The 18,930-nt window shown below is 38.1% G+C and overlaps 1 protein-coding gene and 1 pseudogene across 1 annotated transcript; both read left to right on the top strand.

Moving 5' to 3' along the window:
• The first annotated feature begins 276 nt into the window (after positions 1 to 276).
• Positions 277 to 12,823, top strand: LOC131934501 (toll-like receptor 4). Its single transcript, XM_059290539.1, has 4 exons — positions 277 to 294; positions 3,311 to 5,815; positions 10,588 to 10,751; positions 11,909 to 12,823. Exons 2-4 carry the CDS (start codon positions 3,331 to 3,333, stop codon positions 12,104 to 12,106), a joined length of 2,847 nt encoding a protein of 948 aa, XP_059146522.1. The 5' UTR covers positions 277 to 294; positions 3,311 to 3,330; the 3' UTR covers positions 12,107 to 12,823.
• A 2,703-nt stretch (positions 12,824 to 15,526) lies between these two features.
• Positions 15,527 to 17,692, top strand: LOC131934500 (toll-like receptor 4; annotated as a pseudogene).
• Positions 17,693 to 18,930: the final 1,238 nt, after the last annotated feature.

An 18,930-nucleotide genomic window follows, 5' to 3' on the forward strand; every position in this document is an offset into this window, starting at 1 on the left:
CCATGCTTGACACTTTGAGTTATAACTATGAACAACGATAAGCTTTGTCGCAGTCTACGGGAATCCCCTCAGTTTTTTTTCATGACAAGAGTATCTAAAAATAACCTCGGGGTCATGTGACACTCGTGGTAGGCTCAAGGTCTGCGACGACAGTCTTTCACTAGCGCTGTACGAAAATGGCGCACTTTGATGCAGCTTTTGATAAACAGTTTTTACACGAGTTTGGTTGAACGTGTCAATACGAAGAGCCAAACACTCAGGTAAGCTGTTGTTTTTTAAAGCTTCTCTTATCAGGTATGGCAAGTTTGACTTTTCTTTTAAAATACTCCAAAGCTTAAGATTCGGATATTGATAAAAGCACCAAGTGCCATACTTAAGTGCGTCTAGGATTACTTTTCCAATCAATATCTTACTCAATACCTCAATGCACTTAATACCTTAATGACTGCGCTGTATCAGTGGTGGTGTAACGTAGAGCCCTAACTGGAAAGACGCCAACCCACAAAATGATTTTTTTAAAAATGAAATACAAGGGCAAATACAACACAATGATCTCAGTTATAAAACGAATAAAATACATGGGAAAATATACCACGATCTTAGTAATAAAACAACCACTCTTCCAAATCGGCCAATTTAAATTATTATCTTTTACATTTTACCAAGCTATAAGTTTTGTTACATTTAGTTAATTTAATCATCCGATCAGGTATTGTATATAGAGCCTGTATAATATTGTGAGTGTAATTGTAGTGGTAGACAATCATTTGTTTTTGTAAACGAAGTTGAATTAATTCGGGGTTAGGCACCTGTGCCGGTTGAGCTAAAAGGTCCTTACCTGAAGATGATTGGAAGGAAACTTCAGAAAAGATGGACAACTGGAACTAGAGAGTTTAAGATTTAGCTAGATTTTTAAAAAAAACATAATCATGTCAATAAAACTAATGTATCTTAAAAACATGAAACCGGCTGGCTGCAGTGGGCACACAAAAGGTCTACAGAGTGGGATATACAAGGTCTACAGAGTGGGATATACAAGGTCTATAGAGTGGGATATACAAGGTCTATAGAGTGGGATATACAAGGTCTACAGAGTGGGATATACAAGGTCTATAGAGTGGGATATACAAGGTCTATAGAGTGGGATATACAAGGTCTACAGAGTGGGATATACACGTTCTACAGAGTGGGATATAGAAGGTCTACAGAGTGGGATATACAAGGTCTATAGAGTGGGATATACAAGAGGTCGGCGCCCGGGGACATATGTCCCCCCCCCCCTCGCTACGCTACTGTATTACCCCCTTCATGTGGGGGTGTTACCCTTTTAGTGTGGCCTCTTATCCCAAAGCTGGGATACAAATCCCAGTTTATTTGGTTAAATTAATCTTTTCTAATTTCTTATCATGTCTGGGTATGTGTACAAAATGTGCTCCCCCCCCACCCCCGTCATAAACAGATTTGTGTTGCTATTTTTAACCAACACACCATACATGGCTGGAAGTTTGAACACTTGGTGGTGCCTTGTGTTCCCCCACTTCTCAGTTGAGTTATTCAGCTATACCTGCAGCTATACCTGCAGCTATACCTGCAGCTATACCTGTAGTGTTTGATTGGCCACTACAACTGCATGCAGTAGATGTCCGCGTCATGAGCACCGCTACGTACATACACGACTACTAGAGCAAATATGTACTTTTTTCTTGGATAAGACTCTCGACTCTTAACAAACCGCTAGTCGCATTATGCAGAATCGTGTCTTGCCTGTTTATCTGCCGGTATTTCTGTTAGTGTATAGGTCATGGATTTATAGGTCAGAGTTAGGGTCAGGAATATTGCTATGGTTAATGTCATGGCTAGGATTAGTGTAGCGATACTATCACTCGCCTAAAATCGCCTCTACTGTTATTTCCTGGTGTCCTTGGTTTCTTCAATATATTTCTCCATCGAGAAGTGTGCCTATGATTGCTGCTTATAGATTAGTCATACCCACATATTCATAGATATCGCTGATGATACTTCAACTCAACTCTATAACTAGGGATATTCTTATCTCTAGCCCTTGAGTTAAAGTATCTTCAGCTCTAGTAATGAGAATATCTGGATATGACTAATCACACCTAAATCCCCCTCCCCCCTTTTTTAAATTTTTTTTAAATTTTAATTTAAAGGTGTGGGTGTGTGATTAGTTGGCAAATAAACTTAATCTTAACTAGATTAGATAAATCATAATTAGATTAGCTTAATCTTAACTAGATTAGATAAATGATAATTAGATTAGCTAAATCTTAACTAGATTAGATTAATCTTAACTAGATTAAATTAATCTTAACTAGATTAGATTAATCTTAACTAGATTAGATGGCACTGATGTCAAAAGAAAGGGACCAACATCTCCGACAAAACAGTAGAAAAGTATTTTGTAATCTACTTGATAGTTTTTTTAAGTATTTCAAAGACAGAAAAGAACTAAGGTTTCTGTGAGAGTCTAACAATAGTAGAACCCATTTATAAAATTCAGTTACAATTAATTGTTTCGTAAGTGGGTAACTGCTAGGTAACTGCAAATCGTCATACGGTTTGCGTCAGGTGTACACAATGTATATAGTGTGGCATGTGTACATGCTAATTGTTGACATTTAACCCGAGCGGCTGTTGACGTTTGTACACATTGCTTGGCCTGGGTTATCAGACACGACATGGCCGTCACGTGGTCGGAAATTGCTGTACACCCACGTGACAACACAGATACCAAAAAGTCTTCCCCCCATGCACGCTGGCATGTTTCACTTCCGGATGATTTCCAAGTGTTTTGACTCGGAACTTCCGGCAAGTCACGTGACTGCTCTCTTCCATACGTCTGCAGACGTCTGTAATGTTTACACCTCTCTACTTCACCTACATTACTTTTCTTTACCAATGGCCACTTGACAGGGTTTGTAAACCGCGAACCCGAAGACGCGGGTTCAAAATCGTGATCTCTCAGCAGTCAAACCGTCGTACAACTGAACAAGTTTGATCAGCTGGTTTCCAGACTAATCGTGTTCTACAGTTTTCTGTGAAGCTCTTGAGAGAAACGATAAGGGTTTAGTACTTGGTTAGAATCATGCTAACACTAACTGTGGTAATGGTTTGGGTTAGGTTTAAAGTCTAAGTATCTAGACGGTGATCTTATACAACCATGCTTTGAGTGTGTATACTTAAACATCATCTATAATTATCGCGTGCTGATTGTTTGTATGTGTCCTACTCCATAGTTTAATTTTAAAAACCTAAGAAAAACTTCATCACTAACATTTAAATCTTCCAGGTATTGGACCAATCGCAGTCATGATAACAAAATTTACTCTCTCGTGTTTGCTTCTGGCTGTTTTAACCAATGGATCGGAGGAATACGATTTGCGTCCTCCGGAAATGACGTCTTCGGTTACTGGCGAAATTAATTCAAATTCGGGTTATAAAAATACCTGGTCTGATAATAAGTCAACCAATCAAAAAGTTAATAATTTGATTCGTATGGTGATCCCATCCAACGATGTTGCTCCTGTTCACGATGTTGATAAAAAAGACGCCGACCCCACAAAAAACATTGAACTACAAAAGTCCTCACCTAGTCGCACTAACAAGCAAACACTGGACTTACATGTCAATAACAAAATGACCTCTAACCTCAAAAACAACTACAAATTAGAATGTTTTCTTGAAGCTACAAAAAGCCCAGCATGCAATTCTACTTCCTACTGCATATATTCGGGATGTAGGTGCTACAACGAAACAAATTGCTGTGATTGCAGCGGCCTTCGCCTGACGTCCGTCCCTGACAAACTGCCGCCTAACATAACAAAACTTGACCTGTACAACAACGATTTAACTGAGATAAAATACAGTGCGTTTGGAAATTACTCACGCCTTAAAATATTGCATTTGAATTCAAACAACATTTCAAAGCTGAACGAAAGCTCGTTTTTGGGTCTGGAAAACTTGACGTTTCTCCGACTAGACGATAATTCCCTAGCGATGACCCCTGACACGTTTCCCGTGGGTGTCTTCAAGCCTTTGGTGTCCCTCACGGCCTTGAGGTTGAATAAAAACTTTAACTCGGCGGTAGGAGGGAACAATTTTAGTTACCCAGATTTAGCGCTATCTGACTTGAAAAACTTGAAGGCGCTTTATATAGACGGGCTGACGAACGCGTCGTTTGGAGTGGGATTTAGTAGGATGACTTCATTGGTCAACTTGACCGTGACTGGCTATCTGGACGGATACTGTAATATAACTAGTTTAAGCAACACGACATTCCAGTACCTGGGACACATCAAGGTCCTCAACCTCAGCAACTGCCACCTACGTGGGGGGCATATTGACAAGGATGCCTTCACGCCTTTGGTGAGCCTAGAGATGCTGGACATCCACTACAACGAGGACATTGGAATCAAACACCTGCAGCATATCATGCACGGGCTGAGGAACAACACGAACCTGTGGTGGCTGGACGTTAGCACCATCGAGTGGCGCTACTCCACCGGAACTCAAGTCAATGCCAGTCACGTGACCAACCTCCCCAAGTCCTTGACCACTCTCAAGGTCGCGGGGAACAGCATTGAGAAGATAGACAACGATACGTTCGACCATCTCCCCCCAAACTTAACTCTTCTGGACATCGGAAAAAACCGAATCGTGTTCGGGGTTTTCCTTGAATTTCTCCCAAAACTGACCAAACTCCAGACTTTACTGATCAACGGCGAAGATTTCCTCTACAACATCCCCACATCATACAAGAAAGAATTCATCGAACATTTTCATTCCAACCGCAAGAGGAGAAGCGTTGGGGATGACAACGCTCTAGTATTCCACCTCCCACCACAACTGTCCCGGATAGAAATGGTTAACGCTGAGTTGCAGTACCGTCTGTCACGGCTGACGATAGACAGCAACAACTCCCTGACAGACCTTGTGTTGGACAGAAACTTTTTGCCTGAGCTGCAAGGTCCGTTCATCGGCTTCAATCATTTGACCACTCTCAGTATCTATTCGAGCTATGTTAGTTCCCTGGAGTGGACGTTTTTCTCCAATTTCCCGCGTTTGGAGAATCTTAACCTCGGCACAAACCTACTTGGGGATTTTTTAAACACTCTTGACGATCCTGTTTTCGCTAATTTGACAAGTCTGAAAAAGTTAGATCTTTCTATTAACACCATTCAAAATTTAAGTTATGGTTTATTCATCGGTCTCAATAATCTTACTATTCTAGATCTGTCAAACAATCGTCTTTCGGAATTTAATGTAAATATCAGTGGGATGAAAAACTTGAGACTGTTAAATCTGAGTCACAATTCGATCTCGTCACTTCCTGATGACGTGATGGAAAGCATTGATTGGCTGATTGACCACCAGATACCGGTTGAGGTGGAGCTTAACAACTGCCCTATTCTTTGCACGTGTCAAAACTTGAAATTCCTAACCTGGATGGTCAAGTCTCCGGGCTTTAAGTCGTTCAAGAACTATATCTGTGCTCACGACGATGTGTACGTACGCTTGACCGACGGCTACAACAAAACCGTGGAGCTGCTGAACAAAGAGTGCGCATCCAACGAGAAGCTCTTCCTGTTTGTTGTTGCCGCCACGCTGCTCGTGCTGATTGCTCTCATCGGTCTCATGATCTTCCGCTTCCGGTGGAGCCTGCGGTACCTGTACCACGCGGCGATGCTGAACTTCCATAGACGACACGAGACAAAAGGCAACAAATTTGACTATGACGTTTTTATCTCCTACGCCAACCCGGATGAACTTTTCGTCCTTGAGATTGTCGAGCCGGGTAAGTCTTTAGGAGAAGATAATGTATCTTTTGGTAATATACATATTAGGGTGTTGAAGTTTCCTTGATAATCACATTGTCTATTTGCCAATTACATATTTTATGGCTATTTCGGTTTAACCCAATTACCTTTGTGTTGATTGTTCTTTGATTTTAAAAAAAAAAAGCCGAGCTGGGTCATTAGTTACTTATGGTTTCCTTTTTATTTGGTCAGCATAAAAAAATGTTGGAAGTTTATACACGAATTTTTTTTCTTTAAAATTAATAATCAAGAAATTAAATGACTTACTCTTTGAGTTAAGGTGAATATTACAGTAAAAATACTTTTTAAATCTACTTACTTGAAAGACTTCCTCAATACTTCCATTAATATTGAATTAGCATTATTTTTACACATTATACATGATTTATATTTAGCCAGGGCATTACCTGGCCGGATCAGTTGTTTAGTATTCCAAAAGATTAACAAAACAAAAAAAATAATAAACCTGGAATGATCTACCCTAAACTTTCTCAAATATTCTTATATAAAACAACAGGGGATGGCAACTCGGGATATAGACATGATTTTTAATCCATTTTTAATTACTTAAACTTTTTAAAATAGAACAGAATCTCGTAGAAAAAAAAGAACTGCACACTGCTTCTGTGAAAAACCTTTCTGTTAAAGACCATTACCTGTGTGTTTAGTAATCATCATAAACCCGGCATTGCCCACCCAAACCACAACCAACCAAAACAACAAAACGCAAACATAACGCTAACACAATTACAAATACAAACGAAAACAAAAACCTAACAACAAACCCAACCACAATCACAAACACCAATACAAACACAAAGAAAAAACAAACAAAAAAGCAAACGAAAACAAAAACCTAACAACAAACCCAACCACAACCACAAACACCAATACGAACACAAAGAAAAAAAAACGAAAAAGCAAACGAAAACAAACCAAATCCAAACGCAAAACCAACCACAAACACAAACCCAAAGAAAAAAACATGTATATATATATATATATATATATATATATATATATATATATATATATATATGTATATATATGTATATATATATATATATATATATATATATATATATATATATATATATATATATATATATATATATATTTATATATATATATATATATATATACAGCTAACACCACGGTCAGCAAAGCATCTCATCCCATACCACTCCACCTCTACACCATACCACTCCACCTCTACACCATACCACTCCACCTCTACACCATACCACTCCACCTCTACACCATACCACTCCACCTCTACACCATACCACTCCACCTCTACACCATACCACTCCACCTCTACACCATACCACTCCACCTCTACACCATACCACTCCACCTCTACACCATACCACTCCACCTCTACACCATACCACTCCCGTCCATCCGTTTGTCAATTTAAAAAATAAGTTAAAAAGAATTTGTCTATTAAAAAGAACGATTTAAATCAGTTATAAAGTTAATACAATGTGAAAACATAATGAATTACATTTTAGGGAATGAATCTAATATATAAAGCTCAGTTCTGTAACGTGTGGCAAAAAACAAAAAAGTTTGTCGTTGACACTTCTACGGATTTAAGTGTTAGATTTTTTATCGTGCTCAAAGTCTAAATTTACGAGTCGAAAAATTACCATTGAAAGTCTTTAAAAACAATTTTCATTCTATTTACTTAGAAGAATAATTTTTAATTATGAACGCGACATAAAATTTTTAAAAAGTGTATCGACGTTTATAAAATTTCTAAAATTGTGTCGGAAATGTATTGACTGCAAGTTACTTCCCTTTAATGAAAAATAAATCCTTAAGAAGAGAGAATTAACATTTTATTACTTTGTTTTTGGTGTTAAGAAAAAAAAAATAATTACACAATTAGCGGGGATTGATTAAGTGCAATGTCGTTAGGTATTTTTAACACTGCCTTTTATTTATTCTATACACTGAACATACTGTTCAATAATTATTATTTTTTTTTAAAATCAATAACATTTAATAAGCCAGGTCCTACAAATCATATACGTTTATTTCTTTCCATTTACGGATAAGCTTGGAGTATTATCATTTTTGTTCACTAAATTGAAACAGGCGCGTCCGCCGGCGCCCCTGCACGGTTTGATTTGGCACCCTGGGCTATCATGTGAGCGCTATGCTGCATAATTTTGTTTTAAACAGTGCGATAGACTATGGATAAGAAAGGTTACTATAGTCTTTAAGTGAATCAAATCCGGGCGTCCTCCGGCACCCCGACAGGGTGCTATTTGGCGCCCCGGGCCTTCCGGTGTACGCTATGGTATCTACGTTCGCGTGAGTTCAAAAGACTATAAATAAGTTATGCACTATAGGCGTTAACTAAGTTCAATCAGGCGGTGACGTCATGGTGCGTCCTCTGGCGCCCAGACAGGGTGCTTTTTGGGGTCCCGGGCCTCCCGTGTTCGGTTTCGCGCCTACGTTCACTAAAGTGAGTGCAAAAGACTATGAATAAGTTGGGGTACTATAGTCGTTTATTAAGTTGAAGTAGGCGATTCAGCCCCGTGAGCACTTTGCGTTTATATTCGCGTTAGTGTTTTCTTTGTGTTTAGGTTGGGTTTGCGTTAGTGGTTGCGTTTTGATTTGGTTCGTTTTTGTTCTTTCTTTTTTCGTTTTCGTTTGTGTTTTATTTTCATTGGGTTTGTGTTTGTATTTGTGTTTGAGGTTGGTTTTGCGTTTGGATTTGGTTTGTTTTCGTTTGTTTTTCTTTTGTGTTTTTTTTTCTTTGGGTTTGTGGTTGGTTTTGCGTTTGTATTTGGTTTGTTTTCGTTTGCTTTTTCGTTTGTTTTTTTTCTTTGGGTTTGTGTTTGTGTTTGTGGTTGGTTTTGTGTTTGGATTTGGTTTGTTTTCGTTTGCTTTTTTCTTTGTGTTCGTATTGGTGTTTGTGGTTGTGGTTGGTTTGTTGTAAGTTTTTGTTTTCGTTTGTATTTGTAATTGTGTTAGCGTTATGTTTGCGTTTTGTTGTTTTGGTTTTGGTTGGTTGTGGTTTGGGTGGGCAATGCCGGGTTTATGATGATTACTAAACACACAGGTGATGGTCTTTAACAGAAGGGTTTTTCACAGAAGCCAGAGCAGGGCCTGGCCGGGACGGCTAGTCTAATATATAAAGCTTAGTTCTGTAACGTGTGGCAAAAAAAAAAAAGTTTGTCGTTGACACTTCTACGGATTTAAGTGTTAGATTTTTTATCGTGCTCAAAGTCTAAATTTACGAGTCAAAAAATTACCATTGAAAGTCTTTAAAAACAATTTTCATTCTATTTACTTAGAAGAATAATTTTCAATTATGAACGCGACATAAAATTTTTAAAAAGTGTATCGACGTTTATAAAATTTCTAAAATTGTGTCGGAAATGTATTGACTGCACAGTTACTTCCCTTTAATAAAAAAAATTCTTAAGAAGAAAGAATTTACATTTTATTACTTTGTTTTTGGTGTTAAGAAAAAAAAATAATTACATAATTAGCGGGGATTGATTAAGTGCAATGTCGTTAGGTATTTTTAACACTGCCTTTTATTTATTCTATACACTGAACATACTGTTCAATATTTTTTTTTTTTTAAATCAATAACATTTAATAAGCCAGGTCCTACAAATCCTATATGTTTATTTCTTTCCATTTACGGATAAGCTTGGAGTATTATCATTTTTGTTCACTAAATTGAAACAGGCGCGTCCGCCGGCGCCCTTGCACGGTTCGATTTGGCACCCTGGGCTATCATGTGAGCGCTATGCTGCATAGTTTTGTTTTTAACAGTGCGATAGACTATGGGTAAGAAAGGTTACTATAGTCTTTAAGTGAATCAAATCTGGGCGTCCTCCGGCACCCCGACAGGGTGCTATTTGGCGCTCCGGGCCTTCCGGTGTACGCTATGGTATATACGTTCGCGTGAGTTCAAAAGACTATGAATAAGTTATGTACTATAGTCGTTTACTAAGTTCAATCAGGCGGTGACGTCATGGTGCGTCCTCTGGCGCCCAGACAGGGTGCTATTTGGGGTCCCGGGCCTCCCGTGTTCGGTTTCGCGCCTACGTTCATTAAAGTGAGTGCAAAAGACTATGAATAAGTTGGGGTACTATAGTCGTTTATTAAGCTGAAACAGGCGATTCCGCCCCGGGCTAGACTCTGAGCACTGTGCGTTTATGTTCGCGTTAGTGTTTTCTTTGTGTTTAGGTTGGGTTTGCGTTAGTGGTTGCGTTTTGATTTGGTTCGTTTTTGTTCTTTCTTTTTTCGTTTTCGTTTGTGTTTTATTTTCTTTGCGTTTGTGTTTGTATTTGTGTTTGTGGTTGATTTTGCGTTTGTATTTGGTTTGTTTTCGTTTGTTTTTTCGTTTGTGTTTTTTTCTTTGGGTTTGTGGTTGGTTTTGCATTTGGATTTGGTTTGTTTTCGTTTGCTTTTTCGTTTTTTTTCTTTGTGTTCGTATTGGTGTTTGTGGTTGTGGTTGGGTTAGTTGTTAGGTTTTTGTTTTCGTTTGTATTTGTAATTGTGTTAGCGTTATGTTTGCGTTTTGTTGTTTTGGTTTTGGTTTGGGTGTGCAATGCCGGGTTTATGATGATTACTAAACACACAGGTAATGGTCTTTAACAGAAAGGTTTTTCACAGAAGCCAGAGCAGGGCCTGGCCGGGACGGCTAGTACATTTTAAAATGAAAGTAAATGTCGCACACAAAAAATGGCGAAATTCCAAAAATAAATAACTTCCACAGAGCTAGTCAAAAGAGGGGTCAAAGTTCACATCCACGGGCGCAACTTTGTGGCGGGAAACTTTATCGCCTCCAACATCGTGAGCGCCGTCAGCATGTGCCGTAGGACCTTGGTCATCCTGACCGGGAACTTCTGCAAGAGTCACTGGTGTAAATACGAGGTCCAGGTAGGTGGAATTATTATTGTGCTTGCAAGTGCTTTTAAAAATATCTAAACAGTAATTCCAGTTCTAATCTAGAACTAAACGATTAAAACCTTTTCTTTATAAGCAAAAAATAACGTTTAGTTTTGGTTTGCCAGTAAATAATAATCTATTATTAACAAAATGCGTTATTTTAAAAAATAAAATGAACTGTTATATTTAATTTAGGCGTTGATTTAAAAACCACTGAAATCTGTGTCTGATTTAAGACAAGACTGGCACATTGTTCAGCTCTAAGGGGTGACACCACATGAAAAATGTTTTTCTTTATTATGCATGTTAATGATAATGTAACAGATTTATTTGTTCACGGTATTTGTTCTCTAAACAAAAAAATGTATAAAATCATATTTTGTAGTTCTAGCTGCCCCGAAAGCCATGAAATGTTTAAATTGAACACATTTTCAAAACTCTCCATCTTTGCTCGCTCAATATTCAAAACAAAATCTCATTTAAGATATTCACTTTGCTGTTTATTTTTTAACTTTTTAAATGTATTTTTAAATAAGAAAATATACAACAACAAAAAATAAGTAGACGGTTTTACATAAACTTTAATATTTTCTAAGTATTGCAGTAAAATGAAAACACAAAACTTGAAAAGTAGTGTAATGCTCAAAACGTGTGCAAAGTTTCACTTTTGTGTTACACTAGGTTAATGGGACGGCGTAGTAAAACTTACGAAAGTTGTTTTTTTCCTTCAAAAAGATAGAATTGTTAACTACGTGTAAATTGGTTTATTCTTTTATCTTAGTTTAAGGCGTACTAACCCAGTTTTTTTAGTATTGCAATCACAATAAACAGTGTATTTTTCACTAAAAAATGTGTAGGCCGATAATTTTAAAATTATAAACGAAAAAGAAATAAAAGTTTAACAAAAAAGTTTAACCGCGTGTTTTGTTTTATCTAGTAACAATTTAACCACCTAGCCCACATCATTAGTTGATAACAGATCGCGAAAAGGCTCAATTTCTGTACCTTAGTACGATTGGTCAATAGAATTAATGAATCATTTTCCTTTAGTAATCATTTAAACATTTAAGTAAGCCTATATATGGCGGCATTGCCTTGACCGTAGTGGTTGCCTAGACCGTAGTATGACCTTGACCTTTCTATTTCAGATGGCTAACATGGAGTCGGTCCACGACGGACGTCCGGTGCTGATATTCCTGGTCAAAGAGAACATGGCGGCCAAGAACCTAGGCGAGCTCATGTCCTTCCTCCGCTGCAACACTTACGTCCCCTACCCACAGGGGGAGCAACTCTCGGAGCGGGAGATGAAGGCCATGTGGGACAAATTGGCGCAGGACCTGCGCTAGCTGTAGGACCTCAGCGATGACATTCAGGTCTAGATCGTCTCATGGAGAACATTTAGGTCTAGATCGTCTCATGGAGCTAATACGCTGGCTGAAGGACATTCAGGTCTAGATCGTCTCATAGAGGACATTTAGGTCTAGATCGTCTCATGGAGCTAATACGCTGGCTGAAGGACATTCAGGTCTAGATCGTCTCATTGAGGACATTTAGGTCTAGATCGTCTCATGGAGCTAATACGCTGGCTGAAGGACATTCAGGTCTAGATCGTCTCATAGAGGACATTTAGGTCTAGATCGTCTCATGGAGCTAATACGCTGGCTCATAGTTTGGAGGACATTCATGATGTCCTATTGCTGGCCTTCCAGGATCCTCTACACCACAGTACTTGAATGGCAAATACCCTTGAGCTCTAGCAGTCATTATTTTCGTGTGCCGACAGCCATCCTTGCAAGGTTCACACAACAATGTAACTGGATATCATTTATAGCCTCGGGCATATTGCTTCATCAACCGTATAAACGGGTCCTTCAAAGAAAAATATTGGATTACTAATCAGGCGTATCGTTTTACCACATACGATGCCCATTAAACCAGTGATAACAAAAACAATTAAACTGTTTGGAGTTTAAATCAAAATCGATGTTACAAAGGAAAACAAGGTTTTTTTTAAGCTTTGACAACCTTTTGACAGCCTCTTGACCGTTGTGTGATTTCTTATTACGGCATGGTGTCTTGTATTAATCAGGAAAAGAATTTTTCAATATAGAAAATTCTTTTTTCCCTTAAGAAAACATATTGTAATAAATGCTGTAACTGTATATGTATTTTTTTCTTACAAATTGGTTGCAAATTATTATTTTTATTATTGTTGGTTATAAATCATTTTATTTTTTAATTTAAAAAAGAACGAGAGCCCATAAGTTTTATTGCTTCTTAAAAACATTTCTATATATCTTCCATCAATGAGAGATATGATTTTTTAAATATATATTTAGAATCAGTCGGTACACATCTTCCTAAGATCCACTCTTTGATGCTTTTCTCTAAACGTGCAGTTTTTCCGTGAGAGTCAAACGGTATGCTTTCTACAAATCTTTTTCATAAACAAAAACAAAAGAACGATTTATCGGAAAAAAAGGTAATCGTAACTTGTTCCTGGAGCTATCACTACCCCATTTGTTTGCAACATCAATTTTCGTTATATCAATGGATACATGTTTTATTTTTGTATTGTGGGAGGAGATTGACAAATGACTCACAAAATGGCTTCCTGTGTTATTTAACCCATGCTACTTAGATCGGCCACATGAGGTAGACATATTAGAATTGTAAGCTATAACATTAAAAATAATTTCCCCGCATCATCACTATTATAGTTTAACTTATCAACCGTAATGGTATTTAAACTACTTAATAACTAGTTGTTTGCACCCGTTGAGGAAAAGTTGCAACGGGGCCTATTCTGCTAATTTTCTTTTATCACATTTTGACCCTTCTATTATGAAATATGGCCTGCAGATATGTAAACCATAGCTCTATTCGGGTTTGTATCTGAATCTTAAATTCCAAACTAACTCAGTATTTGAAGAAACGACAAATTTTGACACAGCTGAAGGTCAAGAACTTGTACGCTAACTTCGGTGAGTATGTAAATCTGAAGACAAACTCGTAAGAATATGAGAATTTGTTAAACTGGAGACACTTTCCTCAAAAATGTGAGAGTTAGGAGACACCATCTGCCAGAGCAAAAGAATCTCACCATTATTCAGGTAAGTTAAAAAAAAACCCACACCTTTATAGTGCGGGAGGATGCTTTTTGTTACACTGTGTAGTATATCACACTGACATATTTATATCAAAGATTATTATAATAAAAGGAACATGTAGAAAATAATAAATATGTATTCAGTTAATAAGAAACAACGAAGCCTCGCTTCGATATTTTAAATAAACAAGAGTACCCAAAATGCAACAGTTATAAAAATGTTTACTAATAATATAATCAAATTAAATACCGGTAGACCAAGTTTATCGTAACTTCGCTTAGGACAAATTGATTTGTCCTAACAACTGATTTGAACAAAAAATAACTAAATGTACGCTTTAAAAAAAAATTACAATTTTACATAGCATATATTTGTCTTGAATTAACAATAGCGGAAGTAATCTTTTTTTGCCGTTCAATAAAAATATTCACATTTGGTTTGGAAAATACTAGCTGGCAAGTACAAACACGAGAAGATGGTGACATACATATTAGCCCTATTGGAAACGTCATATCATTGTTTCATAGTGGGCTTTATCGGTAGGTCATTGGCGTGACATTGCCTCTGTGTGTGGTTGAGGGTGTGGGGTGTGTAGGGGATCTGCTAGGTATACAGTTAGTAACATATTGTATTGCTAAGGGCATGGAATTACACCCCTCCCTATGTACTAGTCTATAAGCTGTCTCTGTTCTAGAAGGTTTAACATTATTTTTATGAAGGCGGAAGTGTGTCGTGCTTGCGGATTAGCAACAAGCCAAATCATAGATTTCAATGACGATACTTTAACCCCAGGCCTTTCCTTATCTTCAACTTGGCTCTTATACAAAAAAAAAACCGAGGCTCTTATATAAGAAAATCCGTGTATGGCTAATAGACACGAGCATACCATGTCAGAAGTTTTTAAAATTTTGTTTGTGTGGTCTGCGTGCGGGTTCCCTTGGCTTGTAAACTTATGCTGAACTGGATTAGGTAGCACTTACTTCAACGTAGTTTTACATCAACGCAAGATGGAGGTTATTTCATAACTTGAAAGCAAATGTAGTCAATGGAGCATCATTTTTTCAACCAACGGTTCAACAACAATAACAGCAAAGGAATTGTGTTTCGTGAATGCCTAAAACGTGTGCTACTTTCTGACCTAAGTATAAAAAGTCGCTTTGTCCGAGCTAGGTAAATAAAGACTGACTCTGTACGACACCATATATGTCAGACGCTCATTCTAACATCAGCTAATAATTATAGTACTGTCTAAAATTTGTCTCACTCACTCCATAATTTTACACATAATTTAAACAAAACCGTACAATTGTTTTCACTAAAACTTCCAGCTCCCAGTTATTAGACCAATCACAGTCATGATAACAAAATTCACTATCTCGTGTTTGCTCTTGGTTTTTTTGACCAATGAAGCGGGAGCATACACTTTACGTCCACCGGACATGACGTCTTCAGTTACTGTTAACGGAAAGTCTGATTCTAAAAATTCCTGGTTAAATGACAAGTCAACCAATACAAAAAATAACAATGTACATCGTATGGCAATCCCATTTAATAACGTTGTATCATTTAAGAAAAAAGACGCCGTCCTGACAAAAATGAAAAGTAATTCCTCACCCAGTAACAAACTAACAATGGACTTAGGTGTCAATAACCAAGTGACCTCTGACCTCAATAACAGCAACAAAAGAGAATCTCTTCTCGAGTTGTCAAAAACACAATCATGCAATCCCAGAAGGAATTCAACTTACAGCATATATTCGGGATGTAGGTGCTACAACGAAACAAATTGCTGTGATTGCAGCGGCCTTCGACTAACATCCGTCCCTCAAAACCTACCGCCTAACATAACAAAACTTGACATGTACAACAACGCTTTAACTGAAATACCTCCGCATTCGTTAAATAAGTACTCACGACTTAGAATATTGCATTTGAATTCAAACAACATTTCAAAGCTGAATGAAAGCTCGTTTTCGGGTCTGGAAAACTTGACGTTTCTCCGACTGGACGATAATTCCCTAGCGATGACCCCTGACACGTTTCCCGTGGGTGTCTTCAAGCCTTTGGTGTCCCTCACGGCCTTGAGGTTGAATAAAAACTTTAACTCGGCGGTAGGAGGGAACAATTTTAGTTACCCAGATTTAGCGCTATCTGACTTGAAAAACTTGAAGGCGCTTTATATGGACGGGCTAACGAATGCGTCGTTCGGAGTGGGATTCAGTAGGATGACGTCATTGGTCAACCTGACCGTAACTGGCTATCTGGATGGATACTGTAATATAATTTGTTTAAGCAACACGACATTCCAGTACCTGGGACACATCAAGGTCCTCAACCTCAGCAACTGCCACCTACACGGAAAGCACATTGACAAGGATGCCTTCACGCCTTTGGTGAGCCTGGAGATGCTGGACATCCACTACAACGAGGACATTGGAATCAAACACCTGCAGCATATCATGCACGGGCTGAGGAACAACACGAACCTGTGGTGGCTGGACGTTAGCACCATCGAGTGGCGCTACTCCACCGGAACTCAAGTCAATGCCAGTCACGTGACCAACCTCCCCAAGTCCTTGACCACTCTCAAGGTCGCGGGGAACAGCATTGAGAAGATAGACAACGACACGTTCGACCATCTCCCCCCAAACTTAACTCTTCTGGACATCGGAAAAAACCGAATCGTGTTCGGGGTTTTCCTTGAATTTCTCCCAAAACTGACCAAACTCCAGACTTTACTGATCAACGGTGAAGATTTCCTCTACAACATCCCCACATCATACAAGAAAGAATTCATCGAACATTTTCATTCCCACCGCAAGAGGAGAAGCGTTGGGGATGACAACGCTCTAGTATTCCACCTCCCACCACAACTGTCCCGGATAGAAATGGTTAACGCTGAGTTGCAGTACCGTCTGTCACGGCTGACGATAGACAGCAACAACTCCCTGACAGACCTTGTGTTGGACAGAAACTTTTTGCCTGAGCTGCAAGGTCCGTTCATCGGCTTCAATCATTTGACCACCCTCAGTATCTATTCGAGCTATGTTAGTTCCCTGGAGTGGACGTTTTTCTCCAATTTCCCGCGTTTGGAGAATCTTAACCTCGGCACAAACCTACTTGGGATTTTTTAAACACTCTTGACGATCCTGTTTTCGCTAATTTGACAAATCTGAAAAAGTTAGATCTTTCTATTAACAACATTCAAAATTTAAGTTATGGTTTATTTATCGGTCTCAACAATCTTACTATTCTAGATCTGTCAAACAATCGTCTTTCGGAATTTAATGTAAAAATCAGTGGGATGAAAAACTTGAGACTGTTAAATCTGAGTCACAATTCGATCTCGTCACTTCCTGATGACGTGATGGAAAGCATTGATTGGCTGATTGACCACCAGATACCTGTTGAGGTGGAGCTGAACAACTGCCCTATTCTTTGCACGTGTCAAAACTTGAAATTCCTAACCTGGATGGTCAAGTCTCCAGCATTTAAGTCGTTCAAGAACTATATCTGTGCTCACGACGGACGTGTACGTACGCTTGACCAACGGCTACAACAAAACCGTGGAGCTGCTGAACAAAGAATGCGCATCCAACGAGAAGCTCTTCCTGTTTGTTGTTGCCGCCACGCTGCTCGTGCTGTTTGCTATCGTCGGTCTCATGATCTTCCGCTTCCGGTGGAGCCTGCGGTACCTGTACCACGCGGCGATGCTGAACTTCCATAGACGACACGAGACAAAAGGCAACCAATTTGACTATGACGTTTTTATCTCCTACGCCAACCCGGATGAACTTTTCGTCCTAGAGGTTGTCGAGCCGGGTAAGTCTTTAGGAGAAGATAATGTATCTTTTGGTAATATACATATTAGGGTGTTGAAGTTTCCGTGATAATAAGGTTGTCTATTTGCCGATTACTAATTTTATGGCTATTTCGGTTTAACCCAATTACCTTTGTGTTGATTGTGCTTTGTTTTAAAAAAAAAGTCGAGCTGGGTCATTAGTTACTTATGGTTTCCTTTTTATTTGGTCAGCATAAAAAAATGTTGGAAGTTTATACACGCAATTTTTTTTTCTTTAAAATTAATAATCAAGAAATTAAATGACTTACTCTTTGAGTTAAGGTGAATATTACAGTAAAAATACTTTTTAAATCTACTTACTTGAAAGACTTCCTCAATACTTCCATTAATATTGAATTAGCATTATTTTTACACATTATACATGATTTATATTTAGCCAGGGCATTACCTGGCCGGATCAGTTGTTTAGTATTCCAAAAGATTAACAAAACAAAAAAAATAATAAACCTGGAACGATCTACCCTAAACTTTCTCAAATATTCTTATATAAAACAACAGGGGATGGCAACTCGGGATATAGACATGATTTTTAATCCATTTTTAATTACTTAAACTTTTTAAAATAGAACAGAATCTCGTAGAAAAAAAGAATTGCACACCAAGTGAACGCAAAACAAAATTGCACATATTGTCATATTTAATGTATCTGATTTATATGTTCATACTAATACTAACATTTTACCCTACACATCTAATTGTTTTTAAAAAACTATATTATTGCAGATTCGGTGATTTATATATAAACACTAGCCGTCCCGGCCAGGCCCTGCTCTGGCTTCTGTGAAAAACCTTTCTGTTAAAGACCATTACCTGTGTGTTTAGTAATCATCATAAACCCGGCATTGCCCACCCAAACCACAACCAACCAAAACAACAAAACGCAAACATTAACGCTAACACAATTACAAATACAAACGAAAACAAAAACCTAACAACAAACCCAACCACAATCACAAACACCAATACAAACACAAAGAAAAAAACAAACAAAAAAGCAAACGAAAACAAAAACCTAACAACAAACCCAACCACAACCACAAACACCAATACGAACACAAAGAAAAAAAAAACGAAAAAGCAAACGAAAACAAACCAAATCCAAACGCAAAACCAACCACAAACACAAACCCAAAGAAAAAAACACAAACAAAAAAGCAAACGAAAACAAACCAAACCCAAACGCAAAAAAAAAAAAAAA

The sequence above is a fragment of the Physella acuta genome, unplaced genomic scaffold (genome assembly GCF_028476545.2).
Source record: "Physella acuta isolate Inbredline_101_S28 unplaced genomic scaffold, ASM2847654v3 ptg002848l, whole genome shotgun sequence".
NCBI classification, from domain to species: Eukaryota; Metazoa; Mollusca; class Gastropoda; family Physidae; genus Physella; species Physella acuta.